Here is a 26,613-nt window from a genome sequence, read left to right on the forward strand (position 1 = left end):
AAGGGATGAGTAGATTCAAAACTCTACTAAGCTTGAACACCAACATCTCACGACTGGAAGCCCTAAGAATCGACCTGAAATTAGTCAAAAAATTGAAGATTTTGTGACTAAAAATTTACGCGGAAATAGGTCACAAAAAGGACTCTATTTGGGCAGAAACAAGCATAAAAAATATGTAAGGAACAAAACCCCTCAAATGATTTGAAAATGAGGGAGGCGGGGAGGCGAAGGGTGTCAGTGACAGTGGCGAGTACGCGGAGAAGAAGTTTGTCCAAGAGCAGCAGAGATCTCTTCCTCCATCGCAGGTTCGTTTTCATTAGGGTTTGTGTTTGATCACTGAGTCGCATGTTGAAGAGTGCATGATAGAGAGGCCTTTTAGTTGAGGCGGCAGCGATGCATATGGCAGAAGCGAACCTGAGGCCCATCTAGGATGGAAGGCAGTGGAGCATCTAGGGTTTTCGACGAGAAGATGCAGGAGGAAGAAGTAGAGGACACTTACTGTTAGTGGATTTCATGTCGGAGGTCTTGCCGGTGAGGGCGTCCTTAATGGACTCGTGGACTGCTGCTGCTCCTGCGCGGCTCCGGTGAGCGAGAGATTGTGAGAAAAGAGAAAAGAGAAAAGAGAAAAGAGGGACGGATTGAGAAGATAAAAGGGTGGAATGCGGCGGCAAAAAACTTTCGGGGAGAGGGAAAGAAAAAAAGCGGGGCAAAAATTGGCGAAGGGGAAAAAACGGCGAAGGAAAAAAAACACCAGTATTCAACATCACTTAAGAGACAACGGCTTTTAAAAACTGTTGTCGTAATCCCAAAAAAAGCACACATAGACAACAGTTTTCAAAAACTGTTGTTGTAGCATTTAAAAATCGTTGTCGTAGTCTTAAAAAAACATAAATAGACAACGGTTTTTAAAAACCGTTGTCGTAGGCCAAAAAAATTGTTAAAAGACAACGGTTTTGGTTAAAACCGTTGTTAAAAGGCAAAAAGACAACGGTTTGGTATAAAACCTTTGTCGTTTGAGTGTTGTTGAATGACGTTTTTCTTGTAGTGCACCTAGGGTTACCACCCCCTAGGACCTAGGGTTACCACCCCCTAGGGTTTTCCTGTCTGCCTAACCGCAGCTAGGACTTTTGACTAAGATATCTTAGGGCTTTTCCTGCAAGCTCATTCAACACATTAGATAGCAAATAACATTAATTTTGAATCCTTTACCATTATCAAAACTCAGGTTCGATCGTCGGATGCTTCCCGCACCAACAATACTTTAGACATTTTCAAGGCATTATGATATCTTAAAAATGAAATTTTAATTTTTACTCTTGAAGAGTTTAAAATATGCCAATAAAATTTGAGGTATTGAGATTAATCAAATTGGCACAAATATGATGAAATTCAAAAGTGTGTCAAGTTGGGATTTTAACACATTCGAGGAAGATAGGGTTGTCTATGTCAAATCTGTTGGACCCCATGGTTGCTTTGATGTGATCAACCAAGTTAGGTTATGTCCTATTTGATTTTTGATCCCTGTGTCTAAGTGTGCAGGAACTTAGGAGCACAGGAAATTGAGCAGAAGATGCAACTAGCCAGAAGGATGACATGGGAAGGGAGCCGACGGACTCGGAATATAAATACAATCAATATGGTTCCTCCAATAGTAAACACCGGACATGGATTCATTTTCATTTATTTTTTATTTGTCTTTGATATTAAAAGATAATAGTTTACCTCTTGTTCTTTGCTAAAAAAGATAACACTTTTTTTATACATTATTAAAGTGTTGTCTTTGTTAAAAAAGACAATGTTTTTTCTACGTTGTATTTAAAAAAGACTACTTTTTATGCATTATCTTTAGACAATGTTTTTTATGTGTTGTCTTTATAAAAAAAGACAACACTTTTAAAGCGTTGTAAAAATATTGCCTTTGCTATAAATGACAACGTTTTTAAAGCGTTATCTTTGAGCAGACTTTTAACAATAGTATTTTTAATAACACTTTTTCAGTCATATAGACAACGTTTTTAAAGCGCTGTCTATCAAATTTTTTCTTGTAGTGTGAAGTAATAAAACTTCATCGAATGTTTGATGAACATTATTCTATGATTTGAACCGAAACCTAATTCTATCTATTAACACTCTTATCTTGTATTAAAGAGAGTATTCAACAAAACTCTTCTGGCATGTAATTGTCGAAGAGCATGCCACGAACGAAACTCTTGTCTTCTTTCCACAAACGAGGATCAAATAAACTCTATAATTTAATTACAACTTGCTGTGCTGTTAATGAAGGCGATGAAATAAAAAATAAATAAAACGGCGATGAAGCTCTCACAATTAACGTGGTTACTCCAATAATTCTGAACCGATATTAAATCTCTCGCTTAGTGTTTGACTTTTCTCGTACAAAGTATCATTGTGATAGAGTAAAATATCACAGTAATTTGCCTGCATGTATCTTGTCGGGACTGGCAATAGTGGGTCACTTGCGTAAGAGATATCATCTTTTACTCTAATAAAAGTGAATAAATCTCTATTTTGTCTTTGGAATAATGGTGCAATGATAAGTCCTCTAACCGGTAATCAGAAGATTTTTTTTTCCAGTGAAAAATTGACCTACAAAATGTTAATTGTCCGATGCCCAGTGAGAAATTTTCTTAGACTAGTGATCTCAAAATTAATCAGTTCAATAGTTAGATACATACATGGTGAAAGAAAGATGCCAGAGAAGCCCTGGTATATCAACAGTCTGACTCCTGCAGGCAATAAGTCATGGCTTCTCCTGTGACAAAAGGCGATTCGCTCGTCTCTAGTGCCTCCGTCAATCCGTCCCTAGACTAACACGGAGGAGGTAAATCACAGGTGACTACTAACCATTAGTGTAAATAACCAAGAAATGAGAGAGATTATGCTCGGTCACGCCAAATTTCGACTCCAAAATCTCATATGACAATATCCCATGTCTTAATCATCGCACTGCCCGAGGGGACTAGCCATGGCTTATCCTATCATTAGGCAAGGTGTTATCTCGGATTTAAACAGTCAAGGCGCGATGGCATTCACTCGAATATAATATTATAAGCACCACATCCAATGCCATTGCCTGTTTAGGATATATATCACCAGTAACAAAAGTAATTCTGTGTGAAATTATAATATAATGTTGAAAATAAAAACAAAAGATTAAATACTTTCTTCTATATATATATATATATATATATATATGCATCTGCCTGATCTGTTTTGTATGATCTAATTATCTGTTTTATTTGTCTGATTTAATTTATCCATTGTTTGGGAAATGGACTCAAGTGAAGACGCATCGTGTGATTTAATTTGGGAAACGAAATATTATATATGCAATCTTAATTTGTAGAAACATTAATTGTTTCTTAATTAATATTGAAATATGATGCATTCCTTAGCTTCTTGAAACATTGTCTCATAATAGTTTAATAAAGAGCGTACACTAAAATCTTCTAAAATAAACAATGAAAAATCCCTTGACATTAATGCTTGCCTGCCAAACCAACTTCTTAGCCGATCGACTTAATTGAACAACCTTTCATGAAAATGTCATGTTTCCTACCATTATGAGCTTTATGTAACCGACCGAGAGGGACCATTCCACTTTAATTCATGTTAAGTTACTCCAATCGATCGAGCAATTATTCAAGGTCCAATTCACTTCGTCCACTTCTGCTGCTGAGAGTCGTTGCAAAGGGATGTATGGTGGTCTCTCTCTCTCTCTCTGTGATAATTACTTGAACAAATGCCAGTTTCGCAATAAGGGATTAAGCTAATTAAGCAGTTTTAGGCAGAAATCCCTGTCTGAAATTGGCCTTAATTAACTAAGCGAGAGAGCTGGGAACGGCCGGAGAAGGAAATGCATGATAAAAAAAAGATTATGAAGTCATATATATATATATATATATATATGCGCATTATATTGGCGTTGCAATCGAATGGACGACTGAGAAGCTACCATGCATTCAAACTACTCCACTTGTTGCATGCTAGCTCAAACACCTCCACATGAATGCTGCTCCTGAATAACAACTCTTAATTCTTTCAGAAAGAATTAATTAATGTGTACTTTTGATGACCTTGACCTTGCTTGATTCTTGTCGATCGACTTTTACGAGATCTCTTTAGGTCCACCAGCATGTAGCTAGTCGGATATAGATTCCTTCAACTGGTCTGCATGTGTTATGCATGCTAAGGTTTGTCGACGAGCGATCGACTACGCTATCGATGAATTAAGGCTATGAAAGAAAGACTCAAGAGACGCTATGGCATATCAACACTAGCACGGCCGGGCATAAATTAAACTGTAGTGGTTACAGCAATGAACGCGCGTGTATATGTATATATATCTATATCGAGATTTACAGGGTAGTCAGTCAATCTTAGCTAGAGTATAGATCTGGACATACAATTAATATAATTAAAATTGTCACACTAAAAGAAAAATATGAATATGTACGTAAAAAGGAAATTGTGGATTGATCATACGGATTGGAATTAATGCAACTAATTAATTAATTAATACAGAAGTCATTTTCCACAAGTCACGACATACATTTTTCAAATTTTGTTTTTCCAAAAGTAAATAAATAAATAACATGTGATGAGACCGAGAAGTCATGTGATGTTAAATCAGACTCGTTTCTAATCACACAATCGAATGGAACTGGAACGAAGAAATATCAGCGCGTGGCTGTGGAAAAATTTGGTAGGCCGAGGCGGCTACCTAGAACTAACCGAGTAAAGAAAAAAAAATATTTAATCAAAATTTTTTTTTATCAGTTTTAGTTTTACTTTTCATCAAAAAAAAAAAAAACTTTCTTTCATCAAAAAAAAAAAAAAAATCATTCTGGATTTACTTTGTAAAGGAATCAGGATTATTGGAAGAAACTTAATCATCCAGATTATAAAAAGAAAATAATTGTATTCTAATGATTTTATTGTTTGTCAAACGATGACTTTGAAAATAGTGAATAAGTCCTACCGTCTCTATTTGTCTTTATATCTCCAAGTACCTTCACGTCTTAATTATTATTTAATATGAAATTACTTTGAGAGCGAAAGCCAAACAATTAATAGTGAAAATAATTGTATTAAATTACCTTTCGATAGCCTTTATAACTACTCAGCTTCCATTCACGATTCACATATGTCAATACAATTGAAAGACAAACAATGTTGGCAAAACCTAGTACTCCTCCTCCTCCTCTTGCTCTCCATTGCCGTGCTCCTCCACCTCTCCCCTTTCATGGCGCCGGCCGCCGTCTCCGGCCAAGCCGTAATCCCGGCATGCTGCCCTCTGGGGTGCGCAGGCCCACGAGAAGGTGCCGTGGTATTACCATAAGCTGCACCGGCGTGAAGATTAAGGAAGTAGTGACCTTGTCTACGGGTGACGGCCACGGCGGCTCCCTCACCGTGAAGGCGGTGGTGACGGTGCAATCGACGGCCGCCGGCGTGCTCGGCAGCCTCCTTGGGTTCTCCAAACTGACCGACGGCGTCAAGGACTTGCTTGGCAAATCTCTCCTGCTTGAGCTCGTCAGCGCACAGCTCGATCCCAGTGAGTTTCATTGATCAACTTCCGTATAACTGATTATTAATTTGCTCTGTTAACTATTGTTAGTTTTTTATTATTGGTAATTAATCTCTGGCTTTTAGTTTTTCCTGTTGAATACATTAAGATCTAAAGTGGTTAATTAGGATGATTTCATATAATTCAGAAACTCAAATTGGGACCAACTAAATAACCTCGATCGTGATGGATAAGATTGGCCACGTATATTTTCTAATTATTTTTAATAATTTTGCAGAAAAAATAATAAAATGTTGGAGTTTTGTCGAAGCATGCATGGACCAAAATTTTCGTGCATTTTGTGCTTTGAATTCATGTAGAAAATGAAATAAACATGGGGATATTTTATATATATATACGTATTGACTTGTGTATGGAGTTGGAAAAGTCTTAAATATCAATTTAATCCAATTACGGTTAGGCACAAGGAACTTAGTATTTATATTTAGAATTAAAAATTGATTAAAATTTATAAACACGTGCAGTGCATCTATTTATACTTTTTTTAAAATTGTTTTTTTTTTCTAATAACTTGTAAGTTTAGGAGGGCGCATGCAAATATTGGAATTGCTTGCCCTAAAAGCTGGATCTTCAAACGTAAACGGTTGGATTAAATCATGTTAATTAATAATATTAGACATGACTTTATAATACAATCTATTCAATTTAAAGTATATATATTTATGCCAGATAAAATATTTATATATATATATATATATATATATTTCAAACTCTAGATCCCTAATTAATTAATGAGAAAATTTTCTAATAATAAGTCGTAGCTGAGTATTAATGAGAAAAATTTTAATAATACACCGCAGCTAAGTTTTGAACTCTAGATTCCTGATTGATGCGTTTGTGGAAATTACGAATAAATTTTAAAATTATTTTCGGTATGAAAATAAAATAAGATAATTAAGTAATAATATAAATTATTTATTATATTAATAATTTTACATATCTATATATATATATATATATATATATATATATATATATATATATATATATATATATATATATTATCATCTATTGAACTTGGAACGAAATTGAGCTTGATAATTTGATTTTGTGTACAATTATAAATTATTAATATAACAAATAATTTATATTATTACTTAATTATCTTATTTTCTTTTCGTACTGAAAATAATTTCAAACTTTATTAGTAATTTCTACAAACGCATCAATCAGGAATCTAGAGTTATTCAACTATGATGTATTATTAAAAATTTTCTCATTAATAAATTAGTGGTCTAGAGTAGTTACGATGTATTATTGAGAATTTTTTACATTAATCAATTAGAAATCTAGAGTTCTCTTTTGTCCCATATTTTAAAATTGATAATACTACTAGTAGAGAATCGTCTATAAATATCTTAGGTCGATAGTATTAGAAAGCATGTTTTTCTTGGCTTTTTAGCTAAGATCAATTACGATATTAAAATAATTTTTTAAAAGTGGAGTCCGTGTTATGGTAACTTGTTGTTGGTATGCACCCCTACCCAATTTATCGACTTAAGTGTAATATTTATTTTTATCAATTTAATATCTAATATAAAAAATTAAATTAAAATTTTCATGAAGTAGATGTGTAAAATCGCTAGTAATATATATTATGATGAACAATCTAAAACAAAAATTATAAATTATACATAATAGATACAAATAATACTATAAATATGTAAGTGTGATGGAATAAAGGCATAAATCGGGTAAAATATTAAATTTATTCATAAGGCGAAGGCAATGAGGGACCAACAATTCTACCAACAAGCGATAAAAGTCCATCTCAACTAAATTGACTAGCTGTGTCCACCTCAACTAGCGAAAAATGAGAAATAAAGGACCGCCACGATAGTGCTTGTATTGGATTATGCGCGCAACTTGATGATTGTGTGGGACCCAACAATGTCATTATATATATTGTCATCATCTTCCAATTAGTCGTCACTTGCATGCTTTACCCAATATAATTCGGGCGTGTGAGATTTAATAAATTATCAAAACGACATCCCTTTAAATAAAAAAGAAAAATTAAATAGACACCCCTTCTATAATTTTATATTGAAATTATCTTTCTATCCAATGATTTTATAAAAGTTATGGGTCAGATAGTTATTATAATGGGTAGAAACTATGGATAGATGTTAAGTAGGGTTTAGGATGAGTTTGTAATTTATGTCCTATACAATGGGTAGAAGTTACGTAATTTAAATGTGTAGAAATTATTTAGTAACTACTATAACATATACTTAATATGAGTTTAAGATTTAAGATATTTGAATATTATGTTAGGATTAAAAGAATTCACATATCTCCATATAATAGTATAATATTATCTATTTTGGGTTTAAATCTTCATGAATTTTTTTTATGCTCAACCCAAAAAGTCTCATAATAATGGAGATATCTTTCATTTTTTAAAATCATGATTTTTTTTCATATATTTCTAATATAGGACTATGATTGTATTCTCAACCATCTTTATCTTAAATGAAATATCACCATTACTCTCATAATTTAGATATTCTCTCAAGCATTTAGTCACTCTTGACTTACGGGTCTTCTCTCAACTTTGTTTAAGGTCACTCCATATGACTTCTGATATAGATCATGACTTTAATATCAATTGTTAAAATCAAAAGAATCCAATCTCCACAATGATATGATATTTAAGCTTTCACGCATTTATTTCTGGACTATCTTAAAATGTCTCATACCAATTGAGAAATCTATAATTTTTTAAATCCATACTCTTTTTCATTTATTTTCATTGTGGGACTTTGATTGTATTTTTAATATATTATTATATCAAAATAATTTTTACATCTATTTTAAAGTTATTTGGATGAAGCTTAAATAATTTGACTAAATTGGTAAATAATATTATGATATAATGGTGTTCAAATATCCTCATTAAACTCATTATTGTAGTAGCTACTAGTAACTTCCACGCACTGTAGTAGCTACTAAGTAGCTTCTACAACCCCTAGAGCGTAGCATAGATTATGGGTGCATGACAACTCTGACGTAATGATCAGGGGTCGATCCCTCGGGGTGATGACCGACATGATCGATCCCACCATGCACTCAACGCTTGTGTACGTGTATAAACTTCCCTCCATATCCATGGGGTCGGCTCTAGGAGAGCCATTAAGGTAACAAATCTACTTTTTTTTTAAAAAAAATTTTTTACTAAGGAGCTTCTACATGTTGTAGGAATCACTAAATAACTTTTACATGGTATAAATTTTAAATCTTAAACTCACTCTAAACACATTTTAACAATTACTATATAATTTTTACACGTTATAATATCTACTAAGTAACTTCTACATAGGGATGGCAACGGGGCGGGGCGGGGCGGGGCGGGGCGGGGCCGGGTTTGCCATTCCCATCCCCGCCCCGTTTTCATTTTTTCGGGTTCGGGGATTCCCCGAACCCGAACCCACGGGTTCGGGGATTCCCCATCCCCGCCCCATTTCTAAATTAATTTATATTATTATTATTATTTAATAATAATTATTAATGATAATATTAATATTAATATCAATATCAATAATATTATTATTAATAATATTTTCAAAAATTTTAATATTAATATTAACACTATTATTAATATTTTTTTAAAAAATCATATTATTATTTATTAATATTAATAATAATAATATTCGAGGCGGGTTCGGGGATGAGAATAGTATTCTCAAACCCGCCCCATCCCCGAAAAATCGAGGATCCCCATCCCCATTTCGGGTTTTCCCCGCGAAGCCCCAAACCCACGGAGAAAATTACCATCCCTACTTCTACACTATATAAATTCTAAATCTAAAACTCACCCTAAACATGTTATAACATCTACTAGATAACTTCTATATATTGTAACAGATATTCAATAGTTTCTATAAATTATGGAAAGCATTCAATAACTACTACAAATTATAAAAATTATCCGATAACTACTAAAATAATATCGGATCGAGAGAGATAATTTTAAAATAAAATCATAAAAGCTTCTAAAATAGCACTGGATCCGGAGATAATTTTAAAATAAGTACAATTATAAAAAGACATTATTTATTTATTTATTTATTATTATTATATTTTAAGGGGCGTTCACGTTTCCCTTTGTTTGGAATGTCTTTTGATTTTTGTCCTATTTAAAAAAACATTGTGTTAGTTCTTGCTTGCAATAAGAGGCCAAACATCAGCACTATCTTCTATATTTGAGTTGCATCCCTGATCATCACATCGAGTGAGTTCACGAGAACCTCTCTCTCTCTCTCTCTCTCTCTCTCTCTCTATATATATATATATATATATATATATATATATATATATATATGCACCAAGAGTATTCCATACATACATGAGCCTCGTCCTAGCAGACTTCCATAATACACATGATCAAGTCGTCCTTGAGAGGAAAAGGAAAGGATTCCCTTGTGCTTCCGTCACATCGGGAAGGGTTCTCTTCCTTCCTTGCTGCAATTACACTAGAAAGAGAGATCAAACTTAATTGCAAATGCCTCCATCGATTGCTTGAACGACAGGCATTGAAATTAAACTTCATAGGAATGTGATGAAATATTTGTTCTTGTGCATGTTCCCATAATATTATTGAGAAAGAAACGGGATTGGAGAAGGAGACTCTTCCAGCCTATGCTCGCAGAGCGAGCAAAGAGGGCAACTTGATCACGTATGAAGCCACCTTTGAAGTCGGCGAGGATTTTGGCACCATTGGAGGTGTGTTTGTAACGAATGATCAAAGCAAGGAGCTGTTCGTCAAGGACATCAAGCTTGTGACCAGCAATCCTAATGCAACTTTGCCCACTTTTACATGCAACTCATGGGTGGCCTCAAAGTCCGACAACCCTGAAAAAAGATTATTCTTCATCAACAAGGTAACTACAACTACTATACTATATGCTTGCAAAGTATTATGGAATCTGTAATATATGCTTGAGTACTTAATTTTCACGGTCATTATTCATTAATATTCGGCGAAGCAGTCGTACTTGCCAGCCCAAACCCCAAATGGCCTTGTGCGATTGAGGGCAAAGGAGCTCGCGATTTTGAGAGGAAATGGTCAGGGAGAGCGCAAGAGCTTTGAAAGGATCTATGACTACGATGTATATAATGATCTTGGCGAACCAGATGATGATGTTGACAAAACCAGACCAGTTCTTGGAGGGAGCAAAGAGTATCCATACCCAAGGCGTTGCAGAACAGGGCGTCCAAAGTCTAAAAAAGGTATATGTGATTTAAAGACTCACTCAATATGCCTGTCTATCGTAGTATGGATAAATAACACCTGAAATTCAAATAATGAGTCATCTATTCTCGACACATTTTTAATGGTACCAACAAGATCAATTGAACCCAGTTAAATGATCAGATTCAGATGCAAAGTTTGGAAACTTTCCCTTAACTATCTAAGAATCTAAGAAGCAATAAAACAATTGAGCGTATTGTGCAAATAACAGATCCCAAATCTGAAACAAGGAGTGGCTCCTTCTACGTACCTAGAGATGAAGCCTTTTCCGAGGTGAAGTCGGCTAATTTCTCAGTGAAGACATTTCGGTCAGTGCTTCGTGCAGTTGTTCCCTCAATCCAGAGTGCAATTATTGACGTCCATCTAGGATTCCCATACTTCACCGCCATTGATTCACTCTTCAGTGAAGGGTTGAATCTGCCAAAGCTCGAAGGGGCGGGCTTATTGCGGGGTGTGCTTCCTCGCTTGGTGAGGACTGTCACTGACGGAAAACAAGAAGTCCTGCTATTTGAAACGCCAGAAATGATTGACAGTAAGCAAACATCAGCATTAGCTAGCTAGTTCAACAACTAAGTGGGTCGAGTATTTACTGGAGTAAAATGTCAAATTGATTGCAGGGGACAAGTTCTCATGGCTCAGAGATGAAGAATTTGCTCGCCAATGCTTGGCTGGAATAAATCCCTACGCCATTGAGCTGCTGGAGGTAATCACAACTAGAATCTCTCTTAAACAATGAACGATGCATTTTTCTGATAACTTTAGTTTGATGAATGTGCAGACATTCCCTATAGTGAGCAAACTGGATCCGAAGGTCTATGGCCCAGCAGACTCGGCAATCACAGAAGAAATACTTGAGAAAGAGATCAAAGGTGTCATGACTATGCAAGAGGTAACGTGTGTTCATTGTTCAAAAGCAAATCAATCTGACCTAACATGATCTAGCAAATCAATCTACAATAATAAGAGAATGTGATATACTAGAACACGGACAAAAGGGATATAAATTGATATCAAACTCACCAGGAACACAATTTCACAAACAAACCTGAGAGGATCACCGGATAGAATTTCAGACACCTGAGGACACCTCAATAATTAACTAAATCCTCCTTTCACAGGGTAAATTGACTTGGGGAAGAAAAATAGAGAACTTGAGAAAAATATGATGCACCCCTATTTATTGTGAAAGATCACAAATTTCCTCAATATTGGCAGAAACTTGATTCTACTTGGAACATATTTAGACTGGCTTTGTCATTCATATGGAAATGATTTAGTAGGGAAAAAAAAATTAAGAGGGAAAAATGATGAATATACCTTGATTTCTTCAGGCGCTGGAGAACAAACGGCTGTTCATTCTGGACTATCATGATCTATTCTTGCCATACGTGCACAAAGTGAGAGAGTTGAAGGACACCACCTTGTATGGCTCTCGTACCATCTTCTTCCTCACCGATGAAGGCAGACTGAGCCCTCTCGTAATTGAACTCACCAGACCAGCCTCCGCTACCAAGCCCCAGTGGAAGCAGGTCTTCAGGCCTTCTTCGGATGCAACTGAAAATTGGTTGTGGAAGCATGCTAAGTCCCATGTCCGTGCTCACGATTCGTGCCACCATGAGCTCATCAGCCACTGGTATACCCATACAAAGACCACCTTTTTAATTCACCACAATTAGAAGTATTTCTGATTACCAATGGTTAAAATGGCAGGCTAAGAACGCATTGCTGTGTGGAGCCCTACTCGATTGCAGCGCATCGGCAGCTCAGCGAGATACACCCCATCTATCGCCTGCTGCACCCGCATTTCCGTTACACCATGGAAATCAATGCACTCGCAAGGCAGGCCCTCATCAATGCCGGTGGAATCATTGAGATAGCTTTCTCTCCGCTCAAGTACTCCATAGAGATCAGCTCCGTGGCCTACGATCAGAGCTGGCGTTTCGACATGGAAGCTCTCCCAGCCGACTTAATACGAAGGTATGCAACAACTACTAAAAGCGTCATCTTTCGGAGATTTCCTCGATCTAATGGCGTGCACTGGCGCAGGGGAATGGCAGTGGAGGACGCCACGGCCGAGCACGGCCTAAGATTGACCATCGAGGACTACCCTTTCGCAAAGGACGGTCTCCTGATCTGGTCGGCGATCGAGGAATGGGTGCGGGACTACGTCTCGCATTACTACCCGACGGCGAGCGAGGTGACGGGCGACGTCGAGCTCCAGGCCTGGTGGCACGATGTGCGGACCAAGGGGCACGGCGACAAGCAGGACGAGCCGTGGTGGCCCAAGCTGGAAAGTCCAGAGGCCCTCTCACAGACTCTGACCACCATTATCTGGGTGGCGTCGGCGCACCACGCGGCGGTCAACTTCGGGCAGTACCACTTCGGCGGCTACTTCCCCAACCGTCCATCGATCGCGCGGACCAAGATGCCGACCGAAGACGACGACGAGAAGAGCTTCGAGAGGTTCCTGAAGAGGCCGGAGGCGTCGCTGCTGCGGTGCCTGCCGAGCCAGATCCAGGCGACGGTGGTGATGGCGGTGCTGGACGTGCTGTCGAACCACTCGGAGGACGAGGAGTATCTCGGCGGGGCGCCGGAGGCGGCGTGGGCGGAGGAGCCAGCGATCAAGTCGGCGTTCGAGAGCTTCAGCGTGAGATTGAAGGAGATCGAGGGGCTGATCGACGCGAGGAACTCCGATCCGGAGCTCAGGAACAGATTTGGGGCCGGACTCGTGCCGTACGAGCTCATGAAACCCTTCTCGGCGCCCGGCGTCACAGGAAAAGGAGTCCCTAATAGCGTTTCTATTTAAATATATTTTAAATTTAAAATCATTAATTAATTAAATAAATAACTTATTTACTTCCAAATTCCAATAAAAGATTTCCATGGAGTGAAATTTGATTATCCACTTATTTAATCGAACAGTTTGGGAGGAGGAGAAGAAGAGGGACGAATATTGGCAAGCATATCATGCATAGCATATCGACTATGGAGTATTAATTAGAGCGAGGAATAGAGAGGGACCCCTGTGAGACTGGTCCCTGCATCGACGATGAAAACATTGGCCGAGATGTACTCGGACGAATCGTGAAGCAGATATTGCACGAGCATGGTTATTGCTGGATCTGTGGTGCCGAGTGTTTTCAATGGAACTAATTTCTTTGTCAATGCACTAAGCCATGGCATCTCCATTAGGGAAGCTGTTATCTCCGATTTGAACAGTCCAGGCGCGATCGCATTCACTCGAATATTATAAGCACCCACGTCCAATGCCATTGCCTGTTTTTCAGGGAGGGCATTCATTCATAACTTACCATGAATTAATTAAATTATGTATTACTACTACCTGACCTGAGTGAGTGCATGAACTGCTGTTTTGGAAGCATCGTAAGCGATCGCTCCCGGAGTGCGAGAGCCAAGGAGTCCGGCAATGGATGAAACGTTGATGACGGATCCGTTGACCTTGGCGTCGCGCATCAGCCTGCACACGTGTTTGGAAACTAACCATGTTCCAGTCAGATTGGTTCTGATGATGTCGTCCCATTCCTCCTTTGGCCAATCTAGCGATGCATGCACACCTCCTGAAATAACAGACAATCTAATTAGGAAGAGAAAGAGAGATGTTTTAAATTTAAAAAAAAAAACACGTTCCTTCCGATATGTTTTTAAAGTATACCTCGAATTCCGGCGTTGTTGACCAACCCATCGATCCGCCCGAACGCGTCCCACGCCCTGCGCACAGCGGCCGCGACGACCGCCTCCCCGCCGCTAATATCCAGAACTACCGCCGCGGCGGCAGTCGGGTTTCCTGGTCGTAACGCGGTGATATCCTCGCAGAGGGTCTTGAGGCGGTCGGCTCGCCGCGCGGCCGCCACGACGCGACAGCCTGCGCTGGCAAGGCTGAGACAGAGGTCGCGGCCAATGCCGGAGGAGGCGCCGGTGACCATCACTACCTTTCCCTCCAGCTTCCAGCCGCTCCCCATCGCCGTGGAGATATATTGAGAGGATAGTTAAGCAGGAAAAAGCGAGGAATGATTGCTTCTTCGCAGCCTATAAATTAAGCGAGGAAGGACTGGGTTTTGACTTTTGATGACAACGCATCTACATTACTAATTTGCATCTATCGTTTCGTTTAAGTAAACGTTTTCATTTTGCATTTAATCATTTAGGCTATGTTTAATTGTGTGTGATGTAATCGAGTTTATAATTAAATTTGTAATGTAATGTAATCTTGATTATATTATTACGTTTGATAAGATAATGTATTAGGTAATGTAATTCATATTATTATAAAATTACAAAAATATCCTGTGACTTTTACCGACGACCACCGTATTTCTGTCGGAGCTTGCGTCTAGTGGCTGTTGATGACCGGCCGGCGATCGACGGTGGCGGCGGTCGGCGATCGACCGGTGACCGACGACGGCGGCGGGCGGGCGGCGGTCGACGGACGATCGGCTGACTAGGGGTATATTCGATATTCAATTTTTGGTTAAACAGTGACCTCGTAATGTAATCCGATTACATAGTATTTACTTTGTAATCCAGATTATAAAATTTCATTATCTTTTGTAATCGAAATGTTTAAAGTTAAAATAAATAAAATAATCAGCCTTGTAATATAATCCTGATTATATTACAAGATAGAATGTAATTACAAGGCAGATTACATCCTACCAAATATAACAAGTAATCCTAAACCAAACGAAATTACTCACAAAAGCAACGCAAACAGTGCCACCTTTTAAGACGAATTAATTAAATCATTTTCCATACATATAAATTTAGGACCAAAGAAACTTCACCTCCTCTCTTCTTTCTTCCAAAATAAAATGAGAGCGAGATCATTTTTTATTCAAAATAACTAAGTTAAATCAGGAAAAATTTTACAATGGACTAATCTGGGATTCTTCGTTTTTTTCTTAAAGTTGGTGTTAGGTATTTAATTTACCGTGACTAATCTGGGATGATGAATTCAATTTGATGACAATTTAACATCCATATTAAAATAAATGAGGAAATACTTACCTATCAATTCAAAAATTTTAAATTAATTATTTATTTTAAAAAAATTATCTGTTGATTGAGAAGATCTTATCAGTTATCACCCACCGTTATCGTGGAATGATTTGAGAGCCATGGTAATGTGTATCACGAGGAAAAGATGGTCTTTGATTTACAATTTATTAAGTACGTTAGTACCGAGGGGCAAGGTGCGTGTTTGAAGAATGCGAGTTGCCAGATCAAGTTGATTGTTGGACTTTGTGGCCCATACCATGCTCAATCAACGTTTCAGAAAACTTGGCCTTCTCCGTGACACTGCGGATAGACTGTTGGTTACGCAACGAGTTAATTAGTAGCAAGCAGAGATTGACAATATTGAATAGGACTGTAAATGAATAGTTTGCGAATAAATTTGATGTTTGGCTCAGAGTACAAGAGTTTATTTGCGTTCGTTCGTCCAATATAGATGATCAATTAAATAAATAATATTGAACAGTTAAGCTAAATTATAAACAAATTTAAAAATAGTATGATATATTATTAAATTTAAAGCCCTCGTGCATTTATTTGTTTTTTTATTATATCCAAAAGATCTTATAATAATGAAATGAAGATATATTCTATCTTATGAATTTATAATTATTTTTCATGTATTTTTATATCAGGGATTTTCTGATGTAAAATGTATGCTTTTGATAAAATACGTAGCAGAAGGGAAACAATTTACTCAAAATTTTTATGCATCCTATAAAATAAGATCATATATGTGCAAGATATAAACATAGATAAAAAAAGATTGTTTAAAAATTATACCTTTCCGATAAAGTTTAGATGAAACGAAATTATCTAGCAAGCCTCATAAGATTTACCTCTATCAGTACTCATGCCAAGATATTTTTAAGACGACTTCGCAAGCTATAAGTTGCATCTTCGTTTGGCTAGACTTCACAATCTATAAGTTGTGTCTTCATTTGATATTAGCCAAATAGAAGAGAGGGCATAAAAGAAGAGAGGTTGACAACACCGAGTAGGAACCGGTGGTACAAAGAGGAAGCTGATCAACAATTTGGCCAACACTTGGGTTGGGCGGCGGGCTCTTGGAGGTGGGTGGCAGAAAACCCTTAACCCTTTTGTTCCATAGAGAGACTTGTCAGATATTGGGGCCTAAATGGACCAATACGATTGTGAGGAGGAAAAATCGGAAGCCATCAATTGTTGAAAGTCGTAATTGACTTCAAAATTGAAATCTACGTTTCGCGTAGATAGATTTAGACTATTAATTTGCTCAAAACCGATTAAGGGTGAATGAGAAATTAATGTTCAAAGTCGGCCCAAAATAACGTTGGTTATTCATTAAGGAAATGCAAGGGAGAATAGTCCCACATCGGAAATTTCCGATGTGCATTCCTTACTTATTAATGATGTTGAGTTATTGGAGTTAACTCAGAAAAGTACCAGGTACTCTCTGCTCAGGGGCGAGCAGGTGCTCGCACCTGTGAGCCCGCCACGTGCGCACGTGCGCACGTGCGCAATGGGCGCTTTGGGCGCAATGGGCGCTTTGGGCGCTTTGTAGGCGCACTTTGGCACTCGGGTGACGTGTCAGGCTAGTACTTGACATGGCAGTGCCTATGTGGCATCCTCGTGGGCAAAGGGAGATGACTGGACAGTTGGTTGGGCGAACGGATGGCAGCCGTTGATCAACGTTGATCAAAGAAGTATGGTGGATCGCTTGTGATGCGATCTAGAGCGTTGGATCACAATGAGTCACGATCTGACGGCTTGGGATGAGACATGATCTGAAGCATCGGATCAATGGATCCAGATCCGATGACTGATAGATCTGAGGGTCACAACTCTTAGATCTGATGGATGAGATTAAAGGGGCTATGTGAAGGGTTATAACTCTTCAGTCCGGACGGCCCAGATTAATCCACCCAAAGGTCACACCCCTCCCTAAAGCCTCTTCCTTCTGTATAAATAGAACCCTCCAGATTGGAATCAAATCACTCAACTTAATCTTCTCTTCCTCAAGTATTCACTCACTCATCTTGTGCATTCAAGAGTCCAAGAAGCCTACGAGAAGGTTCGTTGGTCTCGGAAGTCGGAGTGCTACGATTCCGAGACGATTGTCGTCGTTGTATCTTGGGGCAATTGCAACAATCCGTTAAGCACCGTAGCAATATCGTTCACGGAGATAGTGTCGAACACTAGCCTCGACGATCGGTTGCATACTCCGAATACCGGAGACAACAGTCGTAAACGATATTCCGTAAACTGATATGGCTACCAACGACGTTCCAACCGCCATTCCGGCAACCATTCCGCACGGAGAAAAGCCGGAGAAAGCCGGAGAAATTCACGGAGCCGACTTCAAAAGATGGCGGAAGATGTTGTTCTACTTAACAACGCTAAACCTTATACGGTTTTGCGTGAAGACCCGCCAGTCGCTACGGACGGTAGCAAGGCTGCTTGCGATACGTGGACGCACGGAGATTTTCTGTGTCGCAACTACATTCTCAACGCCTTGGACAACACGTTGTATAACGTGTATTGTTCATTGGAGACAGCGAAATCTTTGTGGGAATCGCTTGAGAAGAAATACAAGACCGAAAATGCCGGACTGAAGAAATTCATCGTCGGCCGGTTTCTGGATTTCAAGATGGTGGACTCAAAGAGCGTCTCATCTCAAGTCCAAGATATGCAATTAATACTGCATGATCTGGACGCCGAAGGAATGAAGCTGAACGAGTCATTCGCAGTTGCTGCGGTAATTGAGAAGCTCCCTCCGTCATGGAAGGATTTCAAGAATTACCTAAAGCACAAGCAAAAGGAGATAGGGCTGCAAGACCTGATCCTGAGGCTACGAATAGAGGAGGATAATCGAAAGTTATCCGACTGCAGAGGAACCAAGCGGACTATAGACGATATGTCCAACCTGGTCGAGCCGAACGCTAAAAAGCCGAAACAGTTCAAGAAGAAGGCACAAGCAAAGAAGTTCAAGGGATCCTGCTACAACTGTGGAAAGGCAGGACACCTGTCCAAGGACTGCAGACGCCCGAAGAAGCCAACCAAGGGGCCAAAGGATACTGCGAACCACGTTGCAACCTCTCTTAAGGACTTGGATCTCACTGCGGTTGTATTTGAAGCCAACTTGGTGGATACCAACCCGAAGCAGTGGTTCATTGATACTGGAGCAACTCGTCATATCTGTTCCGATAAGGCGATGTTCTCCAAGTATACTCCGATAAATGGCAGGAAGCTCTATATGGGTAATTCCACGACGTCGCCAATTGTCGGACTCGGAAAAGTTGTTCTGAAGATGACGTCCGGAAAGGAGCTAACACTCATTGATGTACTCCATGTTCCCGACATCAGTAAGAACCTAGTTTCTGGAGTGGCACTAGTTAAGGCCGGATTTAGGCTAGTGTTCCAGTCAGACAACTTTGTACTTACGAAAAATAATATATTCGTAGGAAAGGGGTACCTAGAAAAGGGTCTATTCAAAATGGTTGTAATGCCTGTACTCCGAAATATTGATGGTAATAAAATAAATGCTTCCAGCTATGTTGTTGAGTGTTTTAATTTGTGGCATGATCGACTCGGACATGTGCATAATAATACTCTTAAACGTCTCGTCAAATTAAATTTATTACCAAACGTCAATGTTGACGGAACACACAAATGTGAAGTGTGCGTGGAAGCAAAAATGACGAAACTACCTTTTCATTCGGTGGAAAGGTCAACGACTCCTCTAGAGTTAATACATAGTGATCTATGCGACTTGAAATTTGTGCAAACTAGAGGAGGTAAAAAGTATTTTATTACTTTTATCGATGACTGCACAAAGTTCTGTTATGTCTTTCTTTTAAGAAGTAAAGACGAAGCCCTAGAGGCATTTAGAACTTATAAAACAGAAGTTGAAAATCAACTTGACAAACGAATTAAAATAATTCGTAGCGATAGAGGTGGAGAATATGGTGCACCGTTTAATGAATTTTGTTCAGAATCTGGCATTATTCATCAAACAACGGCACCTTACTCACCTCAATCGAACGATGTTGCCGAACGTAAAAATCGGACACTAAAAGAGATGATGAATGCCTTGTTGATAAATTCAGGCTTACCTCAAAACTTGTGGGGAAGCAATATTATCGGCAAATCACATTCTCAACAAAATCCCTCATAAGAAAAGTGATAAAACTCCTTATGAACTATGGAAAGGCCGCGAGCCATCGTACAAATACCTGAAAGTGTGGGGGTGCTTGGCAAAGGTCGAAGTACCTAAACCAAAGCAAGTAAAGATCGGACCTAAAACGTTCGATGCGGTATTTGTCGGATATGCCCATAATAGTAGTGCATATCGTTTCCTAGTTCACAAATCAGACATTCCTGATATTCATGTGGGAACAACCATAGAATCTCGGAATGCAATATTCTTTGAAAACTTATTCCCAAATAAGAAGGGAAATGTTGAAAATGATAACAACAGAAGTTCAAACGAGAATGTCGTTACCGAACTTAGCTGTTATAAAAGAACTATTGACGATCAAAACAAAGAGCCACGTCGTAGCAAACGGGCTAGAGTTGAGAAATCGTTCGGGCCAGATTACATGACTTTCATGTCAGAAATGGAACCAAGAACATTAAGTGAGGCTCTCTCTAGTCCCGATGCTCCAATGTGGAAAGAAGCTGTCAATAGTGAGATTGAGTCTATCATGAATAATCATACTTGGGAATTAGTAGACATTCCTTCTGGTAATAAACCATTAGGTTGTAAGTGGATACTAAAACGCAAGTATAAAGCTGATGGATCAATTGACAAGTATAAGGCCAGACTTGTAGCCAAAGGGTACAAGCAAGAGGAAGGCCTTAATTACTTCGACACATACTCACCGGTGACAAGGATTACGTCCATACGAGTGCTAATAGTAGCACTGTATGACCTTGAAATACATCAAATGGATGTTAAGACTGCGTTCTTAAATGGTGAGTTGGAAGAAGAAATTTATATGGAGCAACCCGAAGGGTTCATAGCTCCAAGAAATGAGAAAAGGTGTGTCGACTTGTTAAGTCGTTATACGGACTTAAGCAAGCGTCTAAACAATGGCACGAAAAATTTGACAAAGTAATGCTGTCAAGCGAATTCAGAATAAATGAATGTGACAAATGCATTTATGTCAAAGACACACCCAAAGGCTATATAATCGTCTGTCATGCGTAGACGACATGCTAATAATGGGCAGTAATCATGATGTAATCATGACTACAAAGAAAATGTTGACCAAAAATTTCGATATGAAAGATATGGGTCAAGCGGATGTTATATTGGGAATTAAAATTCTCAGGATATCGGAAGGGATAGTTCTAACACAATCCCATTATGTAGAATCGTATTGAAAAGATTCAATGCGTACGATCTTTCTACGTAAAAACACCTATGGATCTAAGTCAACACTTAGCGAAAAACCATGGTGAGACCATATCGCAGTTGGAATACTCTCGGATAATAGGCGGTTTGATGTATCTTACAAACTGCACACGTCCGGATATTGCTGTACGGTCAACAAGCTGAGTCGTTTCACCAGTAATCCAAACGACGCCCATTGGAAGGCATTGATGCGAGTTCTTAGATATTTGAAATATACTATGAACTATGGATTACATTATGGAAAATATCCCACTGTGTTGGAGGGATATTGTGATGCTAATTGGATATCGGATACAAAAGACTCCAAATCCACTAGTGGATATGTATTCACGATCGGTGGGGAGCAGTATCTTGGAAATCCACTAAGCAGACGTGCATTGCTCGGTCAACTATGGAATCCGAGTTTATAGCACTAGACAAAGCAGCTGAGGAAGCTGAATGGCTGCGGAACTTCTTGGAAGATATTCCGAGCTGGGAAAAACCTGTACCTACCGTACTGATCCACTGTGATAGTCAATCGGCGATTGGAAGGGCACAGAGTAGTATGTATAATGGGAAGTCAAGACATATACGTCGTAGACATAATACCATTAGGCAGTTGATCTCGAATGGAGTGATTGCAATCGACTATGTTAAGTCCAAAGATAATTTGGCAGATCCTCTTACGAAAGGGTTGAGTCGAGATCAAGTATACTGCTCATCAAGAGGAATGGGATTAAAAATCTACAACTGAAAACGACTGAAGTGGAAAACCCAACCTTGTTGACTGGAGATCCCAAGATCTTGGTTCAATGGGACAACAAAGTTTCAGAAGTTGTGGTTCAGCACAGGAGATAGTTTATCTCTATCCCAATCCTAGGATGAATTTGTGCTATCCTACCTCATGTAGTGAGGTTAAGCTTATGCTTTTAGTGACTTCTATACCTTATAAGGTGGAGTATGGTAGGATACTCTTGATAGAAGTGTCACCTATGTGAGTGTGAAGACAGGCCGCTCAATGAAACACTCATGAATCCAAGATGGTGTCCATGGCCAAAACGGAACCAACCATGAGAACCTAAAGTAGGTGAGATAGGTCTCTGTGTGGGTGTTATTGTCTTAGTATACACAAACAGCTGAGCAGTTCAAGACATCACGTTCACTGCGCAGCCTAGTATACTCGATAGCATTCCACTACGGAAGGTTCAAAGCCACAAGCTACCTCTCCCGATGCAGTGACTTATCGATTGGACTCTTGTAAAGTGTCAGCATGCATACACGCATTACATTAATTTCCATTCATGTGGGGGATTGTTGGATATTGGGGCCTAAATGGACCAATACGATTGTGAGGAGGAAAAATCGGAAGCCATCAATTGTTGAAAGTCGTAATTGACTTCAAAATTGAAATCTACGTTTCGCGTAGATAGATTTAGACTATTAATTTGCTCAAAACCGATTAAGGGTGAATGAGAAATTAATGTTCAAAGTCGGCCCAAAATAACGTTGGTTATTCATTAAGGAAATGCAAGGGAGAATAGTCCCACATCGGAAATTTTCGATGTGTATTCCTTACTTATTAATGATGTTGAGTTATTGGAGTTAACTCAGAAAAGTACCAGGTACTCTCTGCTCAGGGGCGAGCAGGTGCTCGTACCTGTGAGCCCGCCACCCGCCACGTGCGCACGTGCGCACGTGCGCAATGGGCGCTTTGTAGGCGCACTTTGCACTTTGCACTTTGCACTTTGCACTTTGCACTTTGCACTTTGCACTTTGCACTTCGCGAGGAGCATTGAGGAGCTTAAATTTATGCTCCAGGTGACATTGCAGTGCCTACATGGCACTCGGGTGACGTGTCAGGCTAGTACCTGACATGGCAGTGCCTATGTGGCATCCTCGTGGGCAAAGGGAGATGACTGGACAGTTGGTTGGGCGAACGGATGGCAGCCGTTGATCAACGTTGATCAAAGAAGTATGGTGGATCGCTTGTGATGCGATCTAGAGCGTTGGATCACAATGAGTCACGATCTGACGGCTTGGGATGAGACATGATCTGAAGCATCGGATCAATGGATCCAGATCCGATGGCTGATAGATCTGAGGGTCACAACTCTTAGATCTGATGGATGAGATTAAAGGGGCTATGTGAAGGGTTATAACTCTTCAGTCCGGACGGCCCAGATTAATCCACCCAAAGGTCACACCCCTCCCTAAAGCCTCTTCCTTCTGTATAAATAGAACCCTCCAGATTGGAATCAAATCACTCAACTTAATCTTCTCTTCCTCAAGTATTCACTCACTCATCTTGTGCATTCAAGAGTCCAAGAAGCCTACGAGAAGGTTCGCTTGTCTCGGAAGTCGGAGTGCTACGATTCCGAGACGATTGTCGTCGTTGTATCTTGGGAACGAATTGCAACAATCCGTTAAGCACCGTAGCGGAGCAATATCGTTTACGGAGATAGTGTCGAACACTAGCCTCGACGATCAGTTTGCATACTCCGGAATTTACCGGAGACAACAAGACTTTTATATATCTTTTCATTAAGGCTTGAGGAACAAGCTCAAGCACATGTCATATATGTAGGCCCGACTCGCCTACAAAAGGTGTGACGGAAAATCCAAACTCATGTCACATGAATAAGTCTAGCTTGTCTGCATGAGATGTGGCCTATTAGCACTTCCAAGGCGGAAAAGACTTTCCATATTTTTTCTTTGTCTGGTCCAACCAAACTTAATCCCTCTGTCTTTGAGAATTTTATTCTCTTGTTTTTATGTCTTTAAGATATACTTGTAGTGTGTGTAACTCAATATCCAACATTTGGATACCAAAACATTTAATTCATCATGTTTGAACATACATGCAGTGAGAGGGAACATCCAACGACATGGTTTATAGATAACGGACGCTCTAGATATATGATGAAGGATTCATCAAAATTCTCATCACTTAAGAACAAAAATAAAGATACTATTTTCTTTGGTAATAGTGGTGAACTTAAGGTTATAGGAATTGGAAACATTCAAATTTCTGAACAATTTGTGATTAAAAATGTCTTATAAGTGAAAGGTGTGACCTTCAATCTTTTAAATGTTAGTCGACTATGTGACTCAGGATATAAAATTTAGTTTAATTCATCTTAATGTCTACTCAAGCATAGTGAACTAAACACTACCATGCTTATAGGTCATAGGAAGGAGAATATTTATCAAGTTGAATTATTTGGTTGTACTAATGTGTTTGCTAAGTGTTGAATGTCTAAAAAAAAGAAGAGACTTGACTTTGGCACTAGATACTTGCTTATACCTATTGAGACCTTGACGTCCGCTGGAGGGGGGGGAGTGAATAGCGTCTCACTCAAATCGATCGCTTCCTATAATGTTAGTGCATAGCAGAAATACAAAAACAAATATAACAAATAGAATGCTAAACCTAAAGGTAATAACCAAGAGAATCAAATCTCTAACATGTTTATGTAACGTGGTTTGGAGATCACTTACTCCTACTCCACGACTCTCCGTAAGGTGGACGATCCCGATCCGTCAGTGGATAACTTCTCGGAAAACCTCCAGCTAGTTCAAGCTTCTTGTTGTTGGTTAGTCCTAGGAAGATCGTACCGGTTCCACTGTATAAAAATTTTGTACAAGTGTTGAACCTTTCCTAAATAACCTATTGTGTTCTTTAGAAGTTAAATTAGGAATCGCAAACGGAACTTCACATTATTGATTCCAAATTTAACTTATCTGTTCTTAATGGTTTAGGTTTGGATTGCAAGCGGAACTTAATACTATTGATCCAAATCCACCTATGTTATAAATTTAATTAAATATTAATTTCTAAAATTGACTTTCAGGTTAAACATGGCGAAGCACTAGGCCTTCTTGGATATGGGAGCAACCACCACTTCCTAGACAAAGCCTTTTAAGGAAAGCTAATATTTAATTTCCTTATATAACTCTAGGTTTAACCAAAAAGAACAATCGAATCACAAATTCGAAAAACAAAAAAAAACACAACTTCGAAACAAATCCAAAAAATTAGAATCTAATGCCTCTTTTGTTTGGAATTCATACAAAGAAAAATAACTAGCATGATGCCGAAGAAAATTACTAGTTATACCTTCTCTTTATATGCTAATGACATCTAGATCTTCTGTCGTATTCCTTGCCTCGCCTTGGACGTCGTGTGGGCGACGATCCTCCAAGATGAACACCACCCAAAAGCTTTCTTCTCCTTCTCTATGTTTCGGTCGCCACCACCTTAAGGGAACAAGAGAGCAAAGGGAAAGGAAGAGGGGAGAGGGTCGACCACAAGAGGAGCACCAACAAGAGAATAAGAATTGTTATCTCATGAGGTCTCTCCTCCCCTTCTTTTATATTACTTGCCCAAGGCAAATAAGGAAAGACTTTTAACAAAAATTAAAATCTTCCTCTTATTTTTTCTTTTTCCTTTTTATTTTTCCTTTTCTTTCCTCTTGATTGAATCAATTACCAAATCAATGATTGGATGATCTTTGATTGGCCGGACCCTTTCTTAGGCACCAAGCAAGGGTGGTCGACCACTTAAAAAGGAAGGAAATACTTTTGTAAAAATTTTATAAGCAAAGAAGAAAATCTCTTATAAAATTTTACAAGCTCTCTTTTTAATTTCCCAATGTGGATGTTAAAAAAGGAAAGTTTTAAAAATTAAAACCAAGTTTTAAAATTTAAAACTTCTCTTCTAAAATTTTCTTTTTTAACATGGTTACAAAAATAGAAAAATTTAATTTTAAAACTTCTCTTCCTTTTTTCTAAAAACCATGAGGATGGTTAAAAAAAGGAAAGTTCTAAAACTTTTAAACTTTCTATTAAACCATGTGGCCTAATTCAAATAAGGAAAGTTTTATATTTTAAAAAACTTTCTTTTAAAACTTGTAGTTTTCTACAAAGAGAAGATTTTAAAAATTCAAAATACCCCTCCTTATTTAACATATTATGGCCGACCCCTCTTTGCTTGGACACCAAGCAAAGGGCCGACCCCTTTGTGAAGGAGATTGGTCGGCCCCTTTGGCTTGGTCACCAAGCCATGGGCCGACCTCTTCTTGGACACCAAGAAGGGCTTTATATGGGTGGACTTGAGGCTTTATGAGGTTACGACAGGGACCTAGAGGAGAAATTGGTGTTGACCTTCCGATGAGCTTGAGTATCCCGTGTTCGCCCCGAACACACAACTCAAATTCATCAATAATAACTCATTCCACTAGAACGTTATTATTGCACTACCGCACCAATCCCAAATTACATTATGGGTTCCTTCATATATGAGTGTGTTATTCTCCCTGTGTTTAAGATAACGAATGTCCACTA

The 26,613-nt window shown here is 38.8% G+C and overlaps 2 protein-coding genes and 1 long non-coding RNA gene across 4 annotated transcripts; 1 reads left to right on the forward strand and 2 right to left on the reverse strand.

Moving 5' to 3' along the window:
- Window positions 1-5,160: 5,160 nt before the first annotated feature.
- Window positions 5,161-13,776, forward strand: LOC121993195 (probable lipoxygenase 8, chloroplastic). The gene is made up of 9 exons (XM_042547886.1): window positions 5,161-5,575; window positions 10,217-10,491; window positions 10,600-10,840; window positions 11,074-11,394; window positions 11,480-11,565; window positions 11,641-11,751; window positions 12,194-12,495; window positions 12,573-12,839; window positions 12,909-13,776. Exons 1-9 carry the CDS (start codon window positions 5,194-5,196, stop codon window positions 13,666-13,668), a joined length of 2,745 nt encoding a protein of 914 aa, XP_042403820.1. The 5' UTR covers window positions 5,161-5,193; the 3' UTR covers window positions 13,669-13,776.
- On the reverse strand, window positions 10,103-12,237 carry LOC121993199. 2 transcript variants are annotated; one of them, XR_006115109.1, is made up of 3 exons: window positions 11,453-12,237; window positions 11,113-11,363; window positions 10,103-10,462 (listed from the first exon to the last, which is right to left on the reverse strand). It is a non-coding gene; the product is annotated as an uncharacterized LOC121993199 (long non-coding RNA). The 2 variants fall into 2 exon arrangements; XR_006115110.1 differs by having other exon boundaries at window positions 11,113-11,366.
- Window positions 13,777-13,789: 13 nt separating the features above from the next.
- On the reverse strand, window positions 13,790-14,907 carry LOC121993198 (3-oxoacyl-[acyl-carrier-protein] reductase FabG-like). Its single transcript, XM_042547888.1, has 3 exons — window positions 14,536-14,907; window positions 14,211-14,440; window positions 13,790-14,138 (listed from the first exon to the last, which is right to left on the reverse strand). The coding sequence occupies exons 1-3, from the start codon at window positions 14,840-14,842 to the stop codon at window positions 13,860-13,862; spliced, it is 816 nt and encodes a 271-aa protein (XP_042403822.1). The 5' UTR covers window positions 14,843-14,907; the 3' UTR covers window positions 13,790-13,859.
- Window positions 14,908-26,613: the final 11,706 nt, after the last annotated feature.

Source organism: Zingiber officinale, chromosome 6B, assembly GCF_018446385.1.
Source record: "Zingiber officinale cultivar Zhangliang chromosome 6B, Zo_v1.1, whole genome shotgun sequence".
Lineage (NCBI taxonomy): Eukaryota > Viridiplantae > Streptophyta > Magnoliopsida > Zingiberales > Zingiberaceae > Zingiber > Zingiber officinale.